Source organism: Sciurus carolinensis, chromosome 5, assembly GCF_902686445.1.
Source record: "Sciurus carolinensis chromosome 5, mSciCar1.2, whole genome shotgun sequence".
Lineage (NCBI taxonomy): Eukaryota > Metazoa > Chordata > Mammalia > Rodentia > Sciuridae > Sciurus > Sciurus carolinensis.
Window position 1 is genome coordinate 139594234 of NC_062217.1, and position 22382 is coordinate 139616615.

A 22382-nucleotide genomic window follows, 5' to 3' on the forward strand; every position below is an offset into this window, starting at 1 on the left:
CTGGGGTTGTGGCTCAGTGGTAAAGCACTCGCCCTGGTGAGGCCCTGGATTCGATCCTCAGCACCGCGTAAAAAATAAAATAAAGGTATGGTGTTCGCCTCCAACCAAAAAATATATTAAAAAGAAAGAAAGTGCTACTTTTTACTTACCTCAGAGAGGTGAAGGCAAATGGAAGAAACCAGTTTAGAGTGTGTGCGGGCGCGCGCACGTAGGTCTTCGGGCATATGCTCTCTACCACCAAGCTATGTCTCTAGCCCTAGCTTAAGAATTTTAAAGGGAAGTTTGCCCACAAAGGGATGATCAGGAAACATGTCAGGTAGCTGCCAGGTGAGAGGAGCTTGAGTGAAAGTGTAAAGGGGATTTGATGGGAATTCTGTAATGAGAATGGAAAGTTTGTATACTTTGTTTCAGTTGTATAGACATGGGGTTGATGGGTCTCTTGAACCAAAGTCTAACTACTAAATTATTGAACATCTATTATGTTTAGCTTTGCTCAAGATGTTGCAGAAAAGTTTTTTAAAAAAGGTCCCTACCTCAGGGTATGCAGGGCTAATGCTTGAAAAGCAAAGCAGCATTTAAAATCACAGTGAGCTATGCAAACAATTTGCTCTACAGGAGATCAGAGAAAGGAGATCAGTGTTTGTAGAACTGTGAAGAAAGGCCTTGAAGTGAAGGTAATTATTTAAACTGGCTGGCCATTGAAGGATGATAGGCTTTGGATGGGCAAAAGAAAGTGGGCCAAGTAATCCAATGGGAAAAACAACATGAACAAGCCTTAAGTAGAAAAATTAGAGAGCCATAAAGCAAGCCCAATGGAAGCATGCTGGGAACTTGTGGGAGGTAAGTAAAATTGCATGGGGGCTGGAGCCAGATCACTAGGCAGAGAAATTTGGATTTTTTCCCCCTGTGGTTAATGGGAAGCCATTGGACTTCTTTAAATAGAGGAATAGCATAATGAAATCAGTGGTAGTGTATAGTTAAAGTGGAAGAGAGAGGAAGAAAGTGAAGAAAGGAACTTTGTAGTTCATGCCTGTGGTGATGAGTATGTCCCCTAGAGTAGTGACCAGAGGATGAAGGGTGAAGCATAAGAGATGGAAGAATACACACAATATGGAAACTAGCTAGATAACAGAAAAGAATTCTTAAGGTCTATTAGAAAAATATTTATTTAAAAAGACAGTCCAATGAATAGCATTTCAAATCTGTGTGTGTGTGTGTGTGTGTGTGTGTGTGTGTGTTTAGATATGAGGTGTCCCCCAAAAGCTCATGAACCAATGCCAGAATTTTCAGAGGTAGAATGATTAGATTATGAGGTATGCCTAATCAGTAGATTAGTCCACTGAAATGGATTAACTGGGTAGTATCTATAGACAGGTGGGGTGTGGCTGGAGCTAGTAGGCCACTGGGACATTCCTTTGGGGTTTACATTCTCTACTTCCTTGTCACCATATCCTGGGCTGCTTTCCTCCGAAACTCCATTCTGCCATGGTTTTCTGCTTCACTAGGGATCCAGAGCTATGGACTCAGCTGATTATGGACTAACCCTCTGAAACCATGAGGCTAAATAAACTTTTCCTTCTGTACATTGTTGTTCTTGTCAGGTCTTGTGGTCACAGTGAAACAAAGCTGACTAAAACTCTGTGTGAGTATGTGTGTGTGTGTGTTCTTACCTAAACCCTTCCTAGACAGGTCTTTGGAACAATCTTGCATATGGAAAAACCTGATGCCCTTTGTCCATTGTGTTCTAAATAAGAGGAGAGATAGGAAAGGATGCATATTATGATGACAAATATGTTTTAAAATATTTCAAAAATACATGTGTGCATATGTGTAATAATAAATAATAGCTGTTGAGTACCTACTCTGTGCTAAGCATGTTCCATGTGATCTGTCATTTAGTCAGATAATACAGATAACAACAATCACTCAACAACCCCTTTTCACAGAAAGGAATCTGAGAGTCAAATTACATGTTCCTTACCAAAGGATAAAGTGGCTCATAAGGAACAGAAATTGTTTATAATTGAGATATTTCTGATTTAAAAAAAACATGCTCTTTCCCCTATTCTGAACTCTATCTGTGGTCATAAGTATAAGAACCATGTGGTGCAAAGAACCTCCACTTATAGCAGTATTTCTAATTCAGAAAAAAGGATGTGGTCTAGTAATATATTTGTTCAAAATTTTGTTACCAGAGTTAGAACTATTATGGAAAAGAAATAAATGTTCTGGGATATCTGATCATTTTGGTTTTAATATTATAGTATGAATATATAGCTGAATTCTGTGTACAAATTATCTGATAAAGTAAAAAACTGAAATTCTTAAGAGATAAAAAGGGAGGGCTATAGCTATTTATGTACATACCCTGAGTGTGTTTAATTTTGGGTAGGTTTTAAAGTAAGTTTTGTGGGTTTTTTTTTTCCTAGCTGCAAAGCCATATGCAGTTTTCTGCTCAGTCTCCCATTAATTATTAATCCATGATGTTATCACACAAATAATTTGTATTTAACAATGGGAGAAAGTGGTCATTATAAATTATGAACCAGAGAACCTCCAAAAGTGTCAAACATGATACTGCTTTGCTGTCGTTACTCTCTTTCTATAAAATGAGGACAATAACAAAAGAACCCACATAGGTTCTCTGAGGGTAGGGTAGATTTGAGGTCTAAATTAGTTAATACACATAAAACATTTAGAAAGTCTTGTACAAAGAAAGCCCCTCAAGTGTTAGATGATGTTATTACATGCAAACTAACATCTATAGGTAAAAAGCTGTTTTAAGTCAGCTAGCCCTTTCTGCTTCTGTCCTGTGGCATTGGTACTTCCCTTCACAACCTTTTATATCAAGCCTTAGGCCTTGTGTATATTTCCTTGTTTTTTTTTTTGCAGTGCTGGGGATCGAACCTAGGGCCTTGTGCTTGCAAGGCAAGCACTCTATCAACTGAGCTATCTCCCCAGCCCTCCATTTTTAATCCATCTCCTCTGTGCTATCCCCTACCCCACCATCCCATCATTATACAGAATTAAGGAATGTCACGTACTCTGAACTCTTCAGGGTTGGCTTATATCTGGTTTCATATGAATTTCTTTTTGAAGAGGGAAAAAAAAACTTCAAAGGGTTATAACTACTACTGACAGTAGCAGTTTCTTTTAGCATTGTGTTTGAAAATTAACTTTCTTATTTTTAGAGTTAAGAGAAAGATCAACAGTGGATGAGTGAAGAAGTGGGTGGAGCTGAGAAAGCTCTGGGAAGTTTTGATTTTCCTGTTTTTTTTCCCCCCTCACATTTTGGTTGACTGTGGGCGTAGGACCTCTTGTATGATATAATGTTACACTGATGAGCCTTATATGAATAACTAGTAGTTCTTAAGATGATATTTGTAACAGGGAGGATGTTGAACAACATTTTAGATTTTAGTAAGCAGTCAAAAATATTTTTTGGAATGAATATAATCAAGTGACTATACCTTTTAAAAATCAATATTATTGAATTTTTGCCAATTCAGTTGAATTGAAAAGTCAATCTGAAAGTTGTCTAGTTATAAAAGATTTCAAATTAACTTGATTTTGATTCAGATTTTTTTTTTTTATTTAAGAACAGCAAGAACCAGGCATGATGGCGCATGCCCATAATCCTAGTAACTCAGGAGACTGAGATAGGAGGATCATGAGTTCAAAGCCAGCCTCAGCAAAATCAAGGCTCACTAAGCAACTCAGTGAGACCCTGTCTCAAAATAAAATACAAAAAAGGTCTGGAGATGTGACTCAGTGGTTAAGTGTCCCTATGTTCAATCCATGGTACAAAAAAAAAAAAAGAAAGAAAAAAGGACAGCAAAATTCTTAAATGGTTGCAAAATTGTAACTGCATCAAAGTATGCATTCCAAAAGTAGTATTTACTATAGAAGCATAATCTCTTGAAACAGTTTCATCTTTTTCTGTGTTATAAAATAAACGAATAAAATCTCTAATGCCATCTGGTCTTCCTAATGGTAAATGAACACTGATATTTCTGAACTTCAGGACTAATATATGTCGGCTTAATTATTAGTTATTGCTAAGATCAACTGCATTATGACTTTTTTGGTGACAAAATTTTATGTCACAATTTACATCCTTATTTCATAGTTTCCTATGAAAGGTATGGTTTATGATATTTAAAGAAAGCAATTCCACTTGGGCTGGTGCTATTTATAGTTTGGGAGGGAAGTTCACACCTTGAAAGTAGCTGACTTTTCACATCTTAATAGAAGAATATATGGTTAACACTTTTGATTTGATAACCCAGAATCCTAAAAGGGAACTATGAACAAAATATATATAAGAAAAGAAGATATCTGTACCTAATAACAAGACTAAAACAGTTACTTTTGTGGATTCTAAACACAGTTGAGTTTTCACATCTGATGTGGCCTTGACTGTTAGTTTAGATCAGTTTATTTTAAAAGCTGGGAAGTGAGGTATCTTAAAATTTTAAATTTTAATTTAAAACATATATCCGTGTATTTGTTCACCAGTCTTTTGCTTAGTATCTCAAGAAACTATACACACTTTAGAAAAAGTAGTTTTTGTATCCATCATAAATAGTTCCTGAAATTATTGGTGGATTTTGCAGGCATAGAAAGTCAATTTAAAATATTTTAATCGAGAGACTCTGAGGTAATGAGATATTCTGGCTTTAACCAAGGAAAAATACTTTAGGAATTCATGGGGATATTAAAAATACTTCAACCTGGAATAGTAAATAGTAGCATTGACTCTAAGCAGAAGCTGGCAGTGAATTTAAACTCAATAAGTTCAGTACTGTGAGCAGCATAAACATTTTATGTAGTAATTACAATAACTCATTTTTCATTTTTCATTTTATTTGTTTTATAAGTAGTGGAATTACCACTGCCAGAATGGCCATTAATTCAGAAACTGGCGAGGGGCGATGGGGAATTGAGAAAGACAAACAAACACATGTAGAGAGAGAAAGCTGGGACCAGGTGGAACACTGACCTCCAATGGAGGAACATGACCCAGTGCTAGCTCAGCACATTTATTATATAGGTTTTATCATCAAAAAGTTATTTGTGGGTAAGTTTCTGTAAAACAGGCAGACTGAAGGATGCAGCACTGGCAAGACATCAGGGTTATCTTGTTATGCTCTGAATTCTCTATACCTGGGATCTGGTCCTGAATTCAAGGTCCAGACTGATATAACTCCATGCTTTTGCACACAGTTTCTCAGGCAAGGCATCATCATAGCAACTAGGTAATCTTGATCTGTACCTTTGCGCAGGAAGTTTTCAGTACAAATGCAGCTCAGAGGCGATGAGAGATCATGATCCAAGTCACCACTCTACACATGGAATTGTCTTTCATTTTCATTATGCTTCAAACTTATACCTGAAATAGCTTTTGGCCTTTTTGTCCTTACTTGGTCCAGGCTGCCATTCTTCATTCCCTGTAACTGCTGTCTCAGTTCAGGCTTCATTTCTTGCATTAGAGCTGGTTTAGCTTCCAGTTTTACTCCTTTCGCTATATTCCCTAGACTGCTACTAAAATGATTTTTTTTCTAGGATAGAGATAAAAGTATTGTGTGCCACTGTCTTGCTTATCTCTTTTCAATTTTTTCTCTTACCTTCATGAGTCTGCATTATAAATTTACTAGAGATTGGAACTGATAGTTGTTGAATAACCATTACTTTAGTTGAATTACTTACTTATTTTTTATTATTTGGAGATTTTACAAGTGAACTAACCAATATTCTTTTGGAACACCTTTTATTAAGACAAGGCAGAGGAAGGAAGAGGGAAAGAAAAGAAATAAGTCTTTCTGGATTGCTCGGACATCAGAAGTTTTTCTAAAGTACACTTATTTTTTTTGTGCATGTTTCTTCTGGTTAGGTGAGTTGTTCCTAAAACTATTAAGTATCATTCAGCAGTAGTACATCTATGAAGGTAAAGAAGATAATATCAGCCACAAAGGGTTGTTATGAAAATAAACTGATGTAGTTAACATACCAACCAATGTTAAGCCCTTAATGAGTGATAGCTACTATGTCTGGAGACGCCATGGATATGATAATTTAAGAGTACTGACTTCATGGTCTTCAGCCTGGAGTTTGAATTCTGGCTTCCCAGAATTGAGGTGCAATGCCCTCTGAACTTGGGCATTGCATGTCAATTTCCCCATCTGTAAAATGAGGTATAAATAAATATCTCATAGGAATATAATGTACTAATATAGTAATAGAGATACAATAAGTACTCAAAAATGACTTGTAATGTGTAGTTATCATTGTAATAATTGTTAATAAAGTACCCATTATGTTGTAGATTATGACCCAGATCCTAGATGATACTATGATTCTGAGATTTCAGATTTATATCCCACATCTATTAGAAGACTACTTCATTTCAGTTGGGCAACGTATTTTACTTTTATAGACTGAATTATGTAGACTAATCCTAACATAGAAATATTACCTCAGACCTCACTGAGATGAAATCTAGTCAAGAATCAAGAAGCAAGCAAAAGCAAATAAAACAAGTAGCACAGATAGCAACAAAGTCTATGAGTAGCCAAAGATGTCACACACACAAAAATAAATTTGTATCTATATACTTTACTTATGGAATTATCTCTCAACTTCTCATTCATTGTCCACATTTGTTAGCCAAGTGACTTTTGGTGAGTCTTAGACAATTTAAACTTCCTCATCTATGAAATAAGAGTTAGCTTTTTTTTTTTTTTTTCTTTTGGTACTGGGGATTGGACCCAGAGGCATTTATATTTGAGTTACATTCCTAGCCCTTTTTATTTTTATTTTGAGACAGAGTCTCACTAAGTTGCTGAGGCAAACTTTGAACTTGCAATCCTTCCGCCTCAATCAGTTCCTGGGATTACAGGCATGCGCCATTGTGTCTGGCAAGAGTAACTAATTTTTGAAAGTCTCTTAAGTCTAGAAACTTTTAGATTCTGGGTTCTTTTCTATATTAATCTTTTTAGAAAAGAAAATTGTAGTGGGTTTATTTTAGAGTGCAGAACCTATGCACAGTATTCACTGTCAAACTCTGTGATAAATAAGGAATTTCCAGTGCATCCTGACAGTTACAATTTCTGTGGAATCATTTAAGTATTATAAAAATAAATACGAGTGATTGGTTTTGTAGAAATGTGAATACCAAAAAAAGCTTCACAGTGAAGTTATAGGTTATGCTGAAGTTATAAATTAGCCCAAAGTTTCAGTGTCTGAAAACTGTTGAGGTTTTTTATGGTATAACCTAATGTTGGACAGGAGTGGCTATGCTTCACAGTCACTGAGGTATCCAAACTGACAGATCCTTTAGCATCTCAACTCTTAGCCACTGTTGTCACCATAGAAGAAAAAGAAAAGAGCTGGAAGTTTGTCCACCAGTCTTAAATGCATGGGTTTTTCCTGGCCCATAAATGATAGATATTATTTTTTACTTGTATCCTATTGGAATTTCAGATGACTCTGTAAGAGTGTGGGGAAAATGGGAAGAGCACATATATATTTGGTGAGCATAAGTGCTTCTGCTCCGTGATGTACGAGCTGATTCTAAAAGGGTAAATAGAAGTCAGCATGGTAAATGAAGAAGTAGGACATGAAAAAGAAGCTCTTCCTCTATTGTGAAAGTGAAGAAGTTACATTTAGAATAAAAATGTGGATATCAAGCAAGAAGTTAACTACTGTGTTCTTGAGTCTGGAAACTGGAATATAAATATCTGAGAGCTGAAAACAGGTCTTGAGGCAGCTGTATAATTCAGTTTTGCACTGGTTTCATGATTTTATTTTTATGAATAAAATTTTATTTTTATGAAATACAGATTAATTAAATATGTATTATGAATTTTATGGAGTCGTTATTTTGTGGAAAATGTATTAATGAACAGTTTATGTTTTGTAAAGATCGTTCTGTGGTCTATTCCTAAGAATTCCTACATACTTAGAAATATGTTTTTTAATCCTGATATATCCCAAATATAATCATAGTTCTTAGAAAAAATAATCTCTAAAGGGTTTATTTTTCACCTGAATTTTTAAAGTTGTATCAAACAACAGGAAAGCCTTCAGTTGATCAAACTGCATAGTATCATATATGTGTAAATTATTAAAAATTATTGTTGTAGAGGGCACAAGATAGTATTATCTAAATATTCTTAAATACTATTATAGTTAAAATAACAGTTAACATTAATGGAATGTGTGCTGTGTATGAGAAGCAGTGCTAATTATTTTATATGCATTACCTCATTTAAACCCCACAATAACTCTGTGAGGTAGGTACAATTATTACCCACTTTTTCAAGCTTTATCATTTAGTAGGTAGATTATGTGACTTCTTTGTACTTAAGATAATTTGGTTCTAGCAAAGTAAGTCAATTATACATACATCATTTTATCTATCTGTTATCAAATTTAAATCTGTATTACAAATGTTATTTTATTTCTGCCATAAAATGATTTACGTATAGGTAATAGAAATTATGCTACAATTGTAACTTTTTTTGTTTTTAGGGTTTGGACAGAGGAGACAAAGGCCAGATTTCCACTTGCAGCAGTTTTGTTTCAACTGTTAGCCAGAAGAAAGAAGCCACTGAAAATAGAAGTTCACCTGCACATCTTGTTTCTCCTAACGTCAGGGATAGTAATGGTCAGTATGTCTTAGCCAAAAGTATATTACAGTATTAAACTCTTTAAAAGGTAGATTTTAATTTTCAGAATTGTCCTGGTAGGTCTAGTTAATACAACAAAAAAATAGATAAGCTATGTAAGTATTTGCAAGAAGAAGCAAAATAATTATTTTTAGGTGAGTAAAAAAATGAAATAGAAAACTCATGAATAATAAAAAATAGTGTGATTAGAGAACTATATACAATATAAATGCAATAAATATGTGTATATAAAATACATTTTATATATGTTTACTATACAATGTATAAATATAAATATTTAGTAGATTTCTTATGTTTGAGCAGTTACCAAATAAAAGACTTTATGGAAAATGCATGAGATACTTAGAAATGAACCTAAAAGGAAGTATGCAAAACCTGTAGAGAAAATATAAAAATCTTTCAAAAGATTAAAAGATCGTTTGAACAGAAAGACTTATAAATAATAATAAAGATTTCAGGTTCATCCAATTTATTCCCTATATTTAATAAAATTTTCAACAGTTCTTTGGGGGAAAATTTAACAAAATGATTCCATATTTGATTTTTAAGAATTCTTATCTGAGAGGATATAAGACAAAATAATGAAGGAGTACATTCCTTTGTAGTGCCATTTGTTATAAATCTATACTACTGATAGTTTTGACACCAGGAAAGCCAAATAAATAGAGATAAATCAGCAAAAAACATTTTATGTAAGTGGCATTAAATTATTCACAAAAGTAGAATTAGGTCAACACATTTCTCAAAAATAATGAAGTTAGATGTTTTTAAAAACTATAGAAGTACTAGAAGAGTATGCAGTAGATTTTTTAAAGTGTACATACTTACTGACCCTGTAACTCCATTTGTAGGAATTTAGTCTAAGGAAATAATGTAGCATATGTGCAAAGATATAAGGAAAGAATGCACATTATTCATAATAGTATTTGAAGCAATCTAAGTGAATTGATAAATTATGTTCATCTGTATTATAAAAACTGCTTCTATTAATAAGAATGTGATATGTATTTAAAGTGACTAGGACAAATGCTCACAATACATTGTATGGTACTTTTAAACTGTAAAATTTTAAGAAACCAAATTATACAGTTATTTGTAGAATTTGACTTCAGTATTTTTTTCTTTCATTGAAGAAAACCTTTTATACTCTGAGCATGAAAGGGTGCCCACTAATCTGCTAATGGTTTTCTCAGGGAGGTAGGATTGGGTGTGTATTATTAATTTTGTTTTTATGACTTTGTATTGCTTAATCACAGGAAACATATATTACTTGAATACTTTTAAGTGCCTCTTAACCCTGTAAAAAGACAAAACGAACCTGCAAAGGTTTGAATGCCCCTCACATTCTTGACAAACATCTGGAAGTGTTTAAGGATGTAGTTTCTGGTAGATTATCTGTGTCAATAAGCTACATGTGACATAAATTATTCTTATGCAGATCTTCTCTTTGAAATTGCAAGCTAAGGCTAGACCTATTCTATAGTCTTATAGGTTATTATCTATGTCACTTCATTAATGAAGCTTTGCCTTTGATAACTTCTTTCTTCCTTCTTTATTTACACACACACACACACACACACTGCATCAATTAGGTCTTACTTGAGGTCCCAGTGCCCCTCTGTCACAGTCCCTCAATCCACAACTCAGTAAAACAAACCTGTAATTGTGGTACCATTATAGAAACAGAGAAATAAAGAAAATAAGCCTATTTGAAGTGCAAGAGGAGTTAAGAGAAATGATTTGTTTTAGACATTAACTAGATAATAATTAATGACTTTTGTATAATAATTTATAGAAAACTTTCAAGTATGTTATTTAAGCCTCACAACAATCACATAAAATAGAACAGACATTAGAATCCTTATTGTGTTTGTTTTCTATTGCTGCATAAAAATTTTCACAATCTAGTGGCTGAAGAACAATACCCATTCATTAGCTCTCAACTCTTTAGTTCAGAAATCCAGATGGATGTGACTAGGTTTTTTGCTCAAGGTCTTACAAAGTTGAAATCAAGGTGTTGTTTGGTCTGGGCTATGAGCAAGAATCCTTTTCCAAGTTCCTGCAGGTTATTGGCAGAATTCATTCTTTGCAGTTTTAAGACTGAAGTCCCATTGCCTTGTCTGACTGTCAACTAGGGTAAGCTCTTAGAGGTCCTACACAGTTTATTGCCACAGGCCTTATCACAGGATATCACACAATATGAAAGCTTATTTATTCAAGACTGTCAACAGAATTCCTGTGTTGAATCCCCTTTATGATTTTAGTCCCTGACTTTGTCTTTTTCAACCAGTGGGAGAAAACTGTCTGCTTCTAAAGAACTTGTGTGATTAGGTTTCGCCTACCTAGAGAGTATCTCTCTTTTTTTAAGTTTGCATTAGATTTCAAGGTTAGGACTTCAACATATCTTTTTTGTAGAGGTAGGGGGAAAATTCAACTTGCAACAGAGTTTTAGGATCCTTAAAAAAATTGAAATGTATACTGCAGAGAATAATTGCTAGTCAAAAGAAATGATAGATGACCATAAATTTGGTTTGGACTGTTTATTTAAATACTTTAGCCTTTGATTCTACCTTTGATTTATATCTACTCCATTCTGCCTATATGAATATCTTGATCTCTGAACTTAGCTTATATACTCAAAAGTTTTTGAGAAAACATATTGACTCTGGATATGGTCCACCTACTTGAATTGCTGCCACTTTTCTTTTTCTCTCTCATCTGGGCCAATCTTGTGAAGTTTGGACTTAGCCCCAACCTGAACTCGGAGTATTTGCATATACCACTGGAGATGAATAGACCTTTCAGAGACATCTTTTACATTTTTTACGACTTCTAGAGCCTACTTCTCCTACCTTTTCCATCTGGAAGCTACCTGACTTCAGGTGTGTTTATATATATTCACAAAAATGTTTTAAATAAGACTGAAAAGAGGCATAATAACTTTTAAAGGAAAATATAAAAGAGTAAGAGAATGTAGTGCCACATAAAGAATTCTTTTACTGAATGGGTATTTAGACTAAATCTTCCACATGTAACCAAGTTTATAATTCCTTGATCTTTTGAGAAGCCTTTTTTACTTGCCAGTAAGATTATTTCCTCAAAAATGCATCATTCTTGGCAGTTATTACAATTTTCCTCCTTCTTCTTTGGTACCAGGACCTATGCTGGGTATTCTCTTAACAGCTTGTCTCTCCTTCTGATCTTCAAGTGTTATTAGAGAAGCTGCAAAAGCCCGACGTGGGTTTACCTAACAGCTGAGGGATGCCTTTCCTCCCTGTAGAATCACATGGCTAGGTATGCCTGTCAAGTTGGCTGTCCTTTTAAAGATCTGAGAAATGTAGGAGTTTTACGTACTATAACAGCTGCTAGAGATGATACATCTTCAGAGAAACAATCTAGAAGATAAGTAATGTAGGAGTTGGGGAGTGTGGTGGTGGTGGTGGAGTAACACTATATTTCCTCTTACTTTTTTGTATTTACCTTTCTAAAGTTATTATGCCCCTTTTTCAGACTAACTTAAAACATGTTTAAATGGCACAGAACATATTTAAAAGAAACAAAGCAATTCTTCCTCAAACCTTTTAAAATACCTTCTTATTCTTGGTACTTCCAAAGAGTAGACATGAACTCTGACATTTACCTTGAAGGCAGTGTTTCATTCCCAGCTCAGCCCATTTCGTGTGTACTCTACCAGAGCCCTGATGTGACATAATGAACTCTGCAGTTTTTATACACCCTGGAGAAAGGTGTGTTTTTTTTTGTTGTTTTGTTTTGTTTTTTTTTTGCTACTCTGAAATAGTCAAGGGAAGAACAGGGTGGTCTTCAGCTTAAAGAGTGATTGGATCTGAATGTGGTCCTGTGATATGTTTGCAGGTAAAGTACCACAGGGTTTCACAGTTTCTCTAAAAGCAACTTGAGGGACAGACAGGGAAACAAGCTGTTAGAAGAAACCCAGCACAGGGCTTGCTATCTGCTTACTGTCTGGGGAGAGCAAAGGACTTGCTGCTTTAAGATTCCTACTCTAGAAGAATCTCCAAGACCTCAAATGACCCTATCTCCAGGGTTCCTTGGAAAAATGAACTGATTTTAGACTAAGTCTCCAAAATCTTTCCCTCAGGCAGAGTGAGTACCTTGGATTTGGCTTTTAACTATTCCTAGTGAGAGGTGTATCTATATTTATTGGTGTACTTATCCATTTCTTCACGAATCTGTGCACTCGTTAACTTTTATTTTGGAGAGGGAAAGGGCTATCTTTTTTAGTAGTAAAGTTAATTTGTTGAATATAAAAATGTCTGAAACATACTGTCACATTCTTTCCTGCTGTCCCTTGTATTCTTTACTGTGTTTCTTTATGCAAAGGCAAGCAAATATATGTGTTCCCATTTTCCTCCTTTTCTTAAAGATAAGGTAACTATGTATATACATTTTCTATCACCTTGTTTTCTTTTCAGTTCTTGCATTCAAGATATTTTTGCATCACAATTTTTTTGTGATAATTTTTCACAATTATATTCCATTTTATTAGATGTATTATAATTTATTTACTTGGAGCCCACTAAAAGAAATGAGTCGTATCTGTTTTTTTGTTATTGTAAACAAGACCACAACAATTTTGTTCATCTGTAGGTATATCTATACGATATTCCTGGATGTGGAATTGTTGGGACCAAGAGGAAATGCATTTACAATGTCCTTGAGTTTTGAATCCTTCTGTCTCCAGAACCTAGCATGCATGTAACATGTAGTATGTACTCAGTGAATAATTTACTGAATGAGGAAATTCTGGGTTTCTTCCTGTTTACCTGTTGGAATAAAAAACCCAACTTAAGGCTGTAATGAATTCTGTAAGATAATCCAACATAAAGTATCTATTTCATTAAAGATAACCTTCTATAGAAACGTTTGAATATTTTCATAATTAAATCCATAAAAGAACATTCATTCATGTTTTATGAACACACACATCACTGAACTTAGTAAAAAGTCCATCTCCAAAAACGAGTGAATGTAGTGCTTTACTTGGCTCTGATGGTTTTAGTCTTATGAGTCAGAGGCACCCCCACACACACACTTCTTCCTTTACCTCTCCCACCTTCAGTTTTATTTTTTGCTAAATGTTTGGAAAAGTCATCCTATAGACAGTGATGTAAACACCACCTGTTATGACTAATTCACTCTGGTTTTTCACTGTTTCAGCTTCCTGCCACTATTGAAGTAGTCAAAAGCAGTACCAAATTACTCTACTGATAGAGAAATCCTTAAGATTGTTGTCTATTTATTATCTGCCTAGTACTCAATACATTGTTAGTTATGATATCAAATAAGAATCAAGACTTTAAGTCAGCTACCAATAACTGTGCGACCTTAAACAGCTACTTAGAGGACTTCATTTGCCCATTTATAGAATGAGGAAACTGGGCATGATGAGTTATATAATATCTTCCACATCTAAGTTTTATTTAAAAGGTTAATTTTCCAATTTATTAATTTTACTTAATCCCCCATGAATATGTTTGTTTTCATTTTTTTGGACATTTTGTAGTTTACTAGTTCCAACTTTGTGATAGAATGTTTAAGGCACTGTTTAATAGTGGGAATAAGTTTTGTAACTTCTTAGTTGGGGTTCGAATCCTGGCTCTGTAACTTATAAATCGTACCATGCTAGAAAAGTAACTTAACCTCTCTATACTTATTTTCCTATCTGTAAAACAGTATAGTTAAGAAACTGCCCTGGCGGGTGTGGTGGTGCATGCCTGTAATCCCAGCGGCTCAGGAGGCTGAGACAGGATTGCAAGTTCAAAGCCAACCTCAGCAACTTAGTGAGACCCTGAGCAACTTAACAAGACTCTGTTTCAAAATAAAAAAAAAATTTTAAAAATGGGTCGGGGATGTAGCTCAGTGGTTAATCACCTCTGGGTTCAATCCCCAGTACAAAAGAAAGAAAGAAAAAAGAAACAACCAAGACAAGTAAAAAAAGAACTATCCTATAAGGTTATAAGAATACATGAAAGAAGAGCATTTACAAAGGATCCAATTCCATGCCTTATAAAAGTTAGTGATTATGTAATGTTAAATTGTATTATTTACATAGATTTTATGATTTATATAAATTTATATAATATATATGTAAATTGGGGGAAAGGATTATGATGGGCAGGGTTTCTATTTTACCACATGAGGAACTGATGGCATGGGTTTTTTAAAATTTTAAATGTGTCACACATTTTGAATGTAATCAACATTTCTGTATGTTTCAGTAATAATAAAATTCAAATCCGTGAACTCAGCACTCAAATCAAGAAAAGAACACTACCAGCATTTTAAGAGCCTCAATGAGCCCACCCCAATTGCACTTCCTTATTCTTCTGTCCAGAGGAAACTACTGTTCCCCTTTATATAGTTACCTTGTGAGTGAATCCAGGGAAACAAAGGACACCTACTGGGACATCTGGCAGAGCTATAATTTGATTATGCATTAGATGTCTAGCATCGGTACTCCAGTTTTCTAGGGTACTGTAGGTTAGACCTGTGAGGGAAATGACTGTCCTCAGCTGATTCAGATAACAGAGCAAGAAAAGGAGAAAAGGAACTTGCCCACTGGCAAGTTCTTTATAAGAATAAAACCTGGGCCAGGCTTATTTGTTCATTCTATCTTCAGATGAAAAAGAATAGTACAAAAGGCAGTCAGGATCTTGGTGATAACAGACATCTAAGATGACTAACTCTCAGGCACTCTGTTCTGTTCTGGGCAGAGTGAAATTCATCTTTGGCCACCATGATTCCCAATCCTTTGACTATGATATATGTCTCTGCCTCAGTCTCTTTCACTTACTGTCTGGAAATTTGTGGATCTCTTTTTGTTTTGCAGGGTTTTGAAATTGCACAGTGATGTGCCTTGGCATGAATCTGTTTTTAATCCCATGTGCCACATACTTGGTAGGCTCTCTCCATCCAATAGCTCATGTCCTTCATTTCCAGGAAATTTTTTAAAACTATTTTTTATGACTTGCTCCCTTCTGCTTTTTCTATTCTTTCTTTCTGGATCATCTGTATTCAAAAGCATGACCTTTGGACTTTTGTTTTTCTTTTCTTTTTCCCACTACTATTTTTTTTTCTTTTCTCTTTTGCTCTGTATTTAGAGAATTTCCTCAAACCCCTTCTAGTAAGTATTTTATTTCTACTATCATGTCTTTAATTATCAAGAATTCTCTCCTCAATATTTCCTTCTTATAGCATCATCTTACTTCATGTTTGTTCTGTCTTTTATCCCTCTGAGAAAATCAGTTATATGTTTTTAAATTTTTCTTCTCCCTTCATGTTTTTTGTCTATTTGTTTTGGTCTCTACCTTCTATTTTGAAGGCTTCATCAGAAGTTTTATAATCCTTGCTTTTCTACCTATGGTTAATAGTAGGGGACCAAACAGATGATGGAAGTTGAAGCCTAGTTTGTTGACCATAAGCTTCATTATAGGACAATATGTGTGGGTTTGGGGGAACTCTGAGGTAAGTATCTTTAGTTTTTTTTCTTCTTGGACTCCCAAAAAAGTGTCATATTCCCCAAGAAAGTGTCTTCTAATTTCTTGTTTGGGAGCAGGGACAAGGTAAATGATCTGTTTACTGGGGGAAGAGGGATGGAAATCTCTCTTAACTGATTGATCATTTTCAGTATTCAACTAATTAGTTACTTACTGCCTCATCTCCTGTTACAGTTTGTTCTTGTAATTTCATCTGTGTCTGGTATTACTCTAGTCCAAAGCACCTCTGTTTCATCATCTCCAAATATTATAGATTTCCAGACTTCCTCTGGAATAGGCATGGAGGGGAGAGATAGTGACCCAAGGACAGAAAATGTAGGTATCTAACTTCTTCTTTAGTTTTCACCTTACTTCTTATTTTAGCCTCCCCACTTACACCCACAGATCCAGATTCTGTCTCCTTTAAGAATTCTGCAGTGTAAAACAAGTTACTTTCCATCTTTCCTTGTTGAGGCTTGGTGTTTAGCTGTTTCAGGTCTTTAAAGTGAGTGTTAACAGTTGTCTCTGTTTTCTAGCTTCCTTTTACCTTATCTATCATAATTATAATAAACCATCCCAAAACTTAATGACTTAAAACAATAACAACATTTATTTTATTCACAATTGTGTAATTTGGGTGAGGATCTGTGGGGATGGCTCATCTTTGTTCTCCTGAGCATTGACTGAGGTGACTTGAAGACTGAAGCAGCTAGAATCACCAAGGGCCTGCTCACTCCTATGCCTGACCATTGATGCTAGCTGTAGGCTTGGACCTTAGATGGGTTTAGGGCTAGATCCACCTACATTTGTCCTTTTTGTGTGGCTTCTTGACTTTCTCACAGCATGGTGACTAAATTCCAAGGATAAGCATCCCAAATAAGAGCCAAGAAGAAATGTTATTGCCTTTTAAAACCTAGTCATACAGCATCAATTCTGCCACATTTGTTTATTAGTAGGAAACAATTAAGACTGGCCCATATTCAAAGGCAGGAGAATTAGACTCCATCTTTTTATGGAAGGAGTATCAAAGAACTTATGATCGTATTTTTAAACTACTATATCTGTGAGTTTAATATATAGATCCAGGAAGAGAGTTTTTTTAAATTTATTGAACCTTTTTAGTTATATGTGACAGTAGAATTTATTTTGATATCATTATATAAGCATAGCATATATCTTTTTCTAGTTAGGACCCCATTCTTGTGGATGTACATGATGGTGGGATTCACTGTGATGTTTTTATGTATGTACATAGGAAAATTATGTCAAATTCATTCTACTGTCTTTCCTTTGCCTGTCTCCCCTCCCTTCCCTCCAGTCCCCATTGTCTAATCCACTGAACTACTTTTCTTTCCCTTCCTCCCCCTTATTGTGGCTTAGTTTCCACATATCAGAGAAATATTTGACCTTTGGCTTTTGGGGACTGGATTATTTCACTTAGCATGATAGTCTCCAGATCATCATTTATGGGAAATGTCATAAAGTCATTCTTCTTTATGGCTGAGCAATACTCCATTGTGTATATATACCACATTTTCTTTAACCATTCATCTGATGAGAGACACCTAGGTTGGTTCCATAGATCACCTATTATGAATTGAGCTGCTGTAAACATTGATGTGGCTGCTTCCCTGTAGCATGCTGATTTTAAATCCTTTGGATATATACTGAGGAGTGGGATAACTGGGTCAAATGTTGGTTCCATTCCTAGTTTTGTGAGGAATCTCCATACTGCTTTCCAGAGTGGTTGCACCAATTTTCAGTCCCACCAGCAATGTGTGAGTGTACCTTTTTCCTCACATACTCACCAACATTTATTGTCACTTGTATTATTGTCACTTGTATTCTTGATAATTGCTATTCTTACTGGAGTGAAAATTAAATCTCAGTGTAGTTTTTGATTTGTATTTCTCTAATTGCTAGCGATGTTGAACATTTTTTCATTGTATTTGTTGACTATCCTATTTCTTCTGTGAAGACAGAGCTTTTGACTCTTACTTCAGAACTTTTCTTAACAGCATATAATAGGGCAGAAATATATAACTAAAATGAGGTTTTTAGATGACTTATACATTTTAAGTTTCCAAGTTTCTTCAGTTTTTCTCTTACATATCATTTTATACATCACTGTAATGGGGAATCTTTTAAGCTTTTGATTAATTTATTTAAGTCCTGTCTGTTTTGTTCTTGAGTAATCACAGTTTTTTTTTTTGGTAGGAAAAGGTTATTTTTAAAAACAAACAAAAAATTAAAGCATCAATATATTAAGCCGAGAGAAGCTGAGCTACGCTCAGCAAACCTGTTCCCTTAGCACTCAAGTTGGCCTTTAAAGTTCTTCTTCAAATCCTTAAGAGAAATTAACTTAAGCTTTTTGTTTCATTTTATAATATCAAAATTGAGACCCAAAGATTCAATGACTTGCCTAGGATTCACAGATTTAAAAACTCAGACACCAATAGGACTTTACTCCATTATTTCTAAGGCTGGTATTTTCCATGACATATGAAACTTAGGGTAAGAGTATCTTACCAGCTGCAAACCTTTTTATGTTAAGACTTCTTCTCCAGCAGTAGAGGAAAAGGTTGTCCTACTGAATACTCAATCTACATAGTCTCTTGTTTACTCTGATTCTGCTATTGCCATATGTGCATAGTTTCTGGCTATTCAGTAATGATCTTCAGTGTCCTAATCATGTGGCCAGTTAAAAATGTCAGTCTTCATTTTGGTGACTACAGTTGTGGAAAACAACATATTTCTAGTGTCCAATCAAAAGTCAGACTTTGAAAACAGTGAGCCAGCAAAATTTGGCTAATATTCTTACACCCTTATACGTAGTCCTATTATGATCTTCACATTTTTAGATAAACCGTCAGCCAGCACCACAGTCCTTATTCTTACTTTGGCTTCAAGTGTTTTACTTAATGTTTCTAAGCAACCAACTAAAATTGGCAACAGTATATTAAAAGAAAGGGAAAATGATTACTGCTTATCAATTTAGCACAGAGTGTTCCCAAGTATTGACTGAATGAAACCTAAATGACAGGTTTTCACTGATAAATATATTATTTGCTTTTTTCAGTGTATTACGATATCCTATAGTACAGAAAAAGTTGCATATAACAGAACAAAGACTTGCTTGTTCTATTTATGGTATTAATTTGAGATTTAATTAATCTCCATCACCATAGTTATTGATTTTCTCTTTAAATTAGATTTTAATAAACCATCTGTGAGAATAGGCAGAAAAGTCTGTCTCTGGAAACAATGCTTTGATATTCAGGGACATGAGAGCAGCTGTGAGCTGTTATTTTTCTTTTCTTAATAGCTGAATGTCATATCCTGTAGTTTGACTTTCATTCACTAATGTGAGCAAAGTATTTGCCCTTTCTTTCTGACTCAAGTTTCATTAACATAGTATGTTAACATTCTGCATTATTCTTCAGTCCAAGTTACCTTATGAACCAAAAATAGATCTGGGTCTCTGGTCCTAACCTCACAATATAATCCTCTAGGTCTTGGCATTATTCTTTCTCTTATATAAGACTCTCCCCATTCAGACTCTGCCAAAACCCTCTTCTCTTACTAACTCAGGTTTTACCCTTCTTCTACTTTATCATGGTATTAATAAAAATGTGTGGGTATAAAAAATGTGTATATGTGCTCAGTGAGTGAATAACTTAATTTATATTTGAATAAGTCTGTTTGTATCTAATAGTGGGTGTTTATAGCTGGTTGGGAAAGGTGTGTGGGAAGGGATAGGAAAAAGGAAGAAAAACTGTAGAGGAGCCATAGAGTTAACAATGACAAGACTGGTGTTAAAGAGAGGAAAACAACTATCCATTTATTTCCTTCCTGCTAAAAGGTCCTTTTCTTTCTTATTAATTAAATTTCTAAATATAATCCATAAGATAACATTTGTGGATAAATTGAACTTATATTCAATTTATGCTTACAGTACAAATTACTGATATTTACATATTTAGTAAAGGACATAAAATCAATTATAAAGCATAATTAAGGCCTATTATAAAACATAATCCTAGCAACTCAGGAGGCTGATGCAGGAAAATTACAAGTATGAGACTATCCTGGGCAGCTGAGCAAGAACCTTTCTCAAAATTATATGAAAAGGGTTAGTGGTGCAGATCAGTGGTAGAGTGCTTGCTTAGCATGTGCAAAGCCCTGAGTTTAATCTCCAGCATCAAATTAATTAATTAAATAAAACATAATGAAGAAATTTAATAATATTTTCTCTATTATTGTCATCATTATCCTCTCATCTAAAACTATCGAATGGTGTTTCTCACTGTGGTTCGCAGACTTAGCAGCATCAGCATCACCTGGGAGCATGTTAGAAATCAAATTCTTGTGCCCCACCCCAGCCCTGCTTATCCACAAACTCTGGAGAGGGCCCAGTAATCTTTGTTTTAACAAGCTTTCTGGACAATTCTGAGGTACAGTAAAGTTTGAAAACCATTTCTGTTGTGTGTGAAAAATTGGCCTCTCTAAACTATCTTTTGATATAAAAGTTAGTTTAAAATATACCCAAACACTAAAGAAGATTTTTTTTAGCCTGTTGAAGTTGATAATAGATCCAAAATAGATGCTCTAAGTGGGAAGGAGAGGAAAGAAGGAAGGAAGACCTTATAGCTATGTTACTGTGCTGTGATTATTGATATAGCTGTGCTTACTTAGTTAAAAATATATCCCTATAATGTTAGAATAGAATTAAGTTCTATATATGTACATTTAATTATTGTAGAATTTCAACTCTATAAAATATTGATATTTTCTATTGATTTAGAAGTACTAAGAATATCACTAAACAAAGTAAAAAACTGAGTGGATGGACTCAACCTCTGAGTGGAGAAGACAGATTTGGAAGATAGAATAGAAATTACCAAATTTTAAGAGTAGAAAGAAAGTAGACTAAGAAAAAAAAAATTAAGAGAGTCTCAGAGACCTGTGGTAATACAACAAAAAATGTTACATTCCTATCATTAGAGTACCAGAAGGAGAGGAAAAAGAAAATAGAACTGAAAAGACAGATTGACTAAAAACTTCATACATTTGGCCAGAGACGGTGTGAAATAAGAATCCAACTTTATTTTGTTTCCTTGGTGTTAACCATATTTTCTTGTCCTTCCCTTTTTCTCCTGTAATCTGACATATTTAATATATTGAGGTTTCATAGATGTCTGGTAATGACTCTGAGTTCTCTGTTCCATTAGTTGATATATCTGATCCTGTGTCAGTCAAACACAGTCTGAATTACAACTTCAAAAGTTTGGATATCTGGTGGAACACGATCTCTTTTTCTTCTTTTTATTTTTCCTTTTTCTTAGAAACAGTATGGGTTATTCTTGCTCCTTTGGTTTTCCATATAACTTTTAGAATGAGTTATCAAGTTATAAAATATTGCTGGGATTTTTATTGAATTGCATGGAATCTGCAATTGCCAGGAAAAGTGACTTCTTTATGGTAGCATTTCTAGCCATGAACATGGTGTGTCCTCCTATTTACTTAGGTCTTTACTGTCTCGACAATTTTGTTTTGTCTCTGGGGAGCTTTCATTTTTAAAAATTTATTAATTTTAGTTCAATATAACACCAGGAAACACCCTGACATGATCACAAAAGCTTGGAACACAACCTGCTCCAATTCAGCTCCCAGCACTTCCTTGCCACCCCTCCCTTCCCTCCTCACTCCTTTCCATCAACTCTTCTCTTTCTTTTTCTCTCTCTCTCTCTCTCTTTTTTTTTTTTAATTAGTGTCCTTTGAATGCACCCAGTGCCAGGACCCACTGTGCCACATCCATGCGTGTACATACGAAAGTTCAGTCAGATTTATTCCATGTTCTTCCCTTATTCCATCCCTTCTTCCTCTTCCTCAATCCCTTCTTCTATTCCACTGATTTTTCCTCTATTTAGATGAAATTCCCTCTCCTTTTTTTTTTTTTCCTTTCTCTCTTTGTTTATTTTACCCCTGGCCCCTTATTTTAGATCAGCTTCCACAAATCAGAGAAAACATTCAACCTTTGACTTTTTGGAACTGGTTTATTTCACTTAACAAGATAGTCTACAGTTCTATCCAGTTACTAACAAATGCCATATGTCATTCTTCTTTATGGCTGAGTAATACTCCATTCATTAGTACTTAGTGCAAAGAAGTCAGAATT

At 34.6% G+C, this 22382-nt stretch overlaps 1 protein-coding gene across 1 annotated transcript in view; it reads left to right on the plus strand.

Annotated features, from left to right (window-relative positions):
• Positions 1-22382, plus strand: part of Hectd2 (HECT domain E3 ubiquitin protein ligase 2) — a 72444-nt gene that overhangs the window by 3732 nt on the left and 46330 nt on the right. Inside the window, exon 2 of the mRNA XM_047554385.1 lies at positions 8533-8668. Within this exon, the coding sequence (XP_047410341.1) occupies positions 8533-8668 (136 nt within the window). The remainder of the gene's footprint in view (positions 1-8532; positions 8669-22382) is intronic.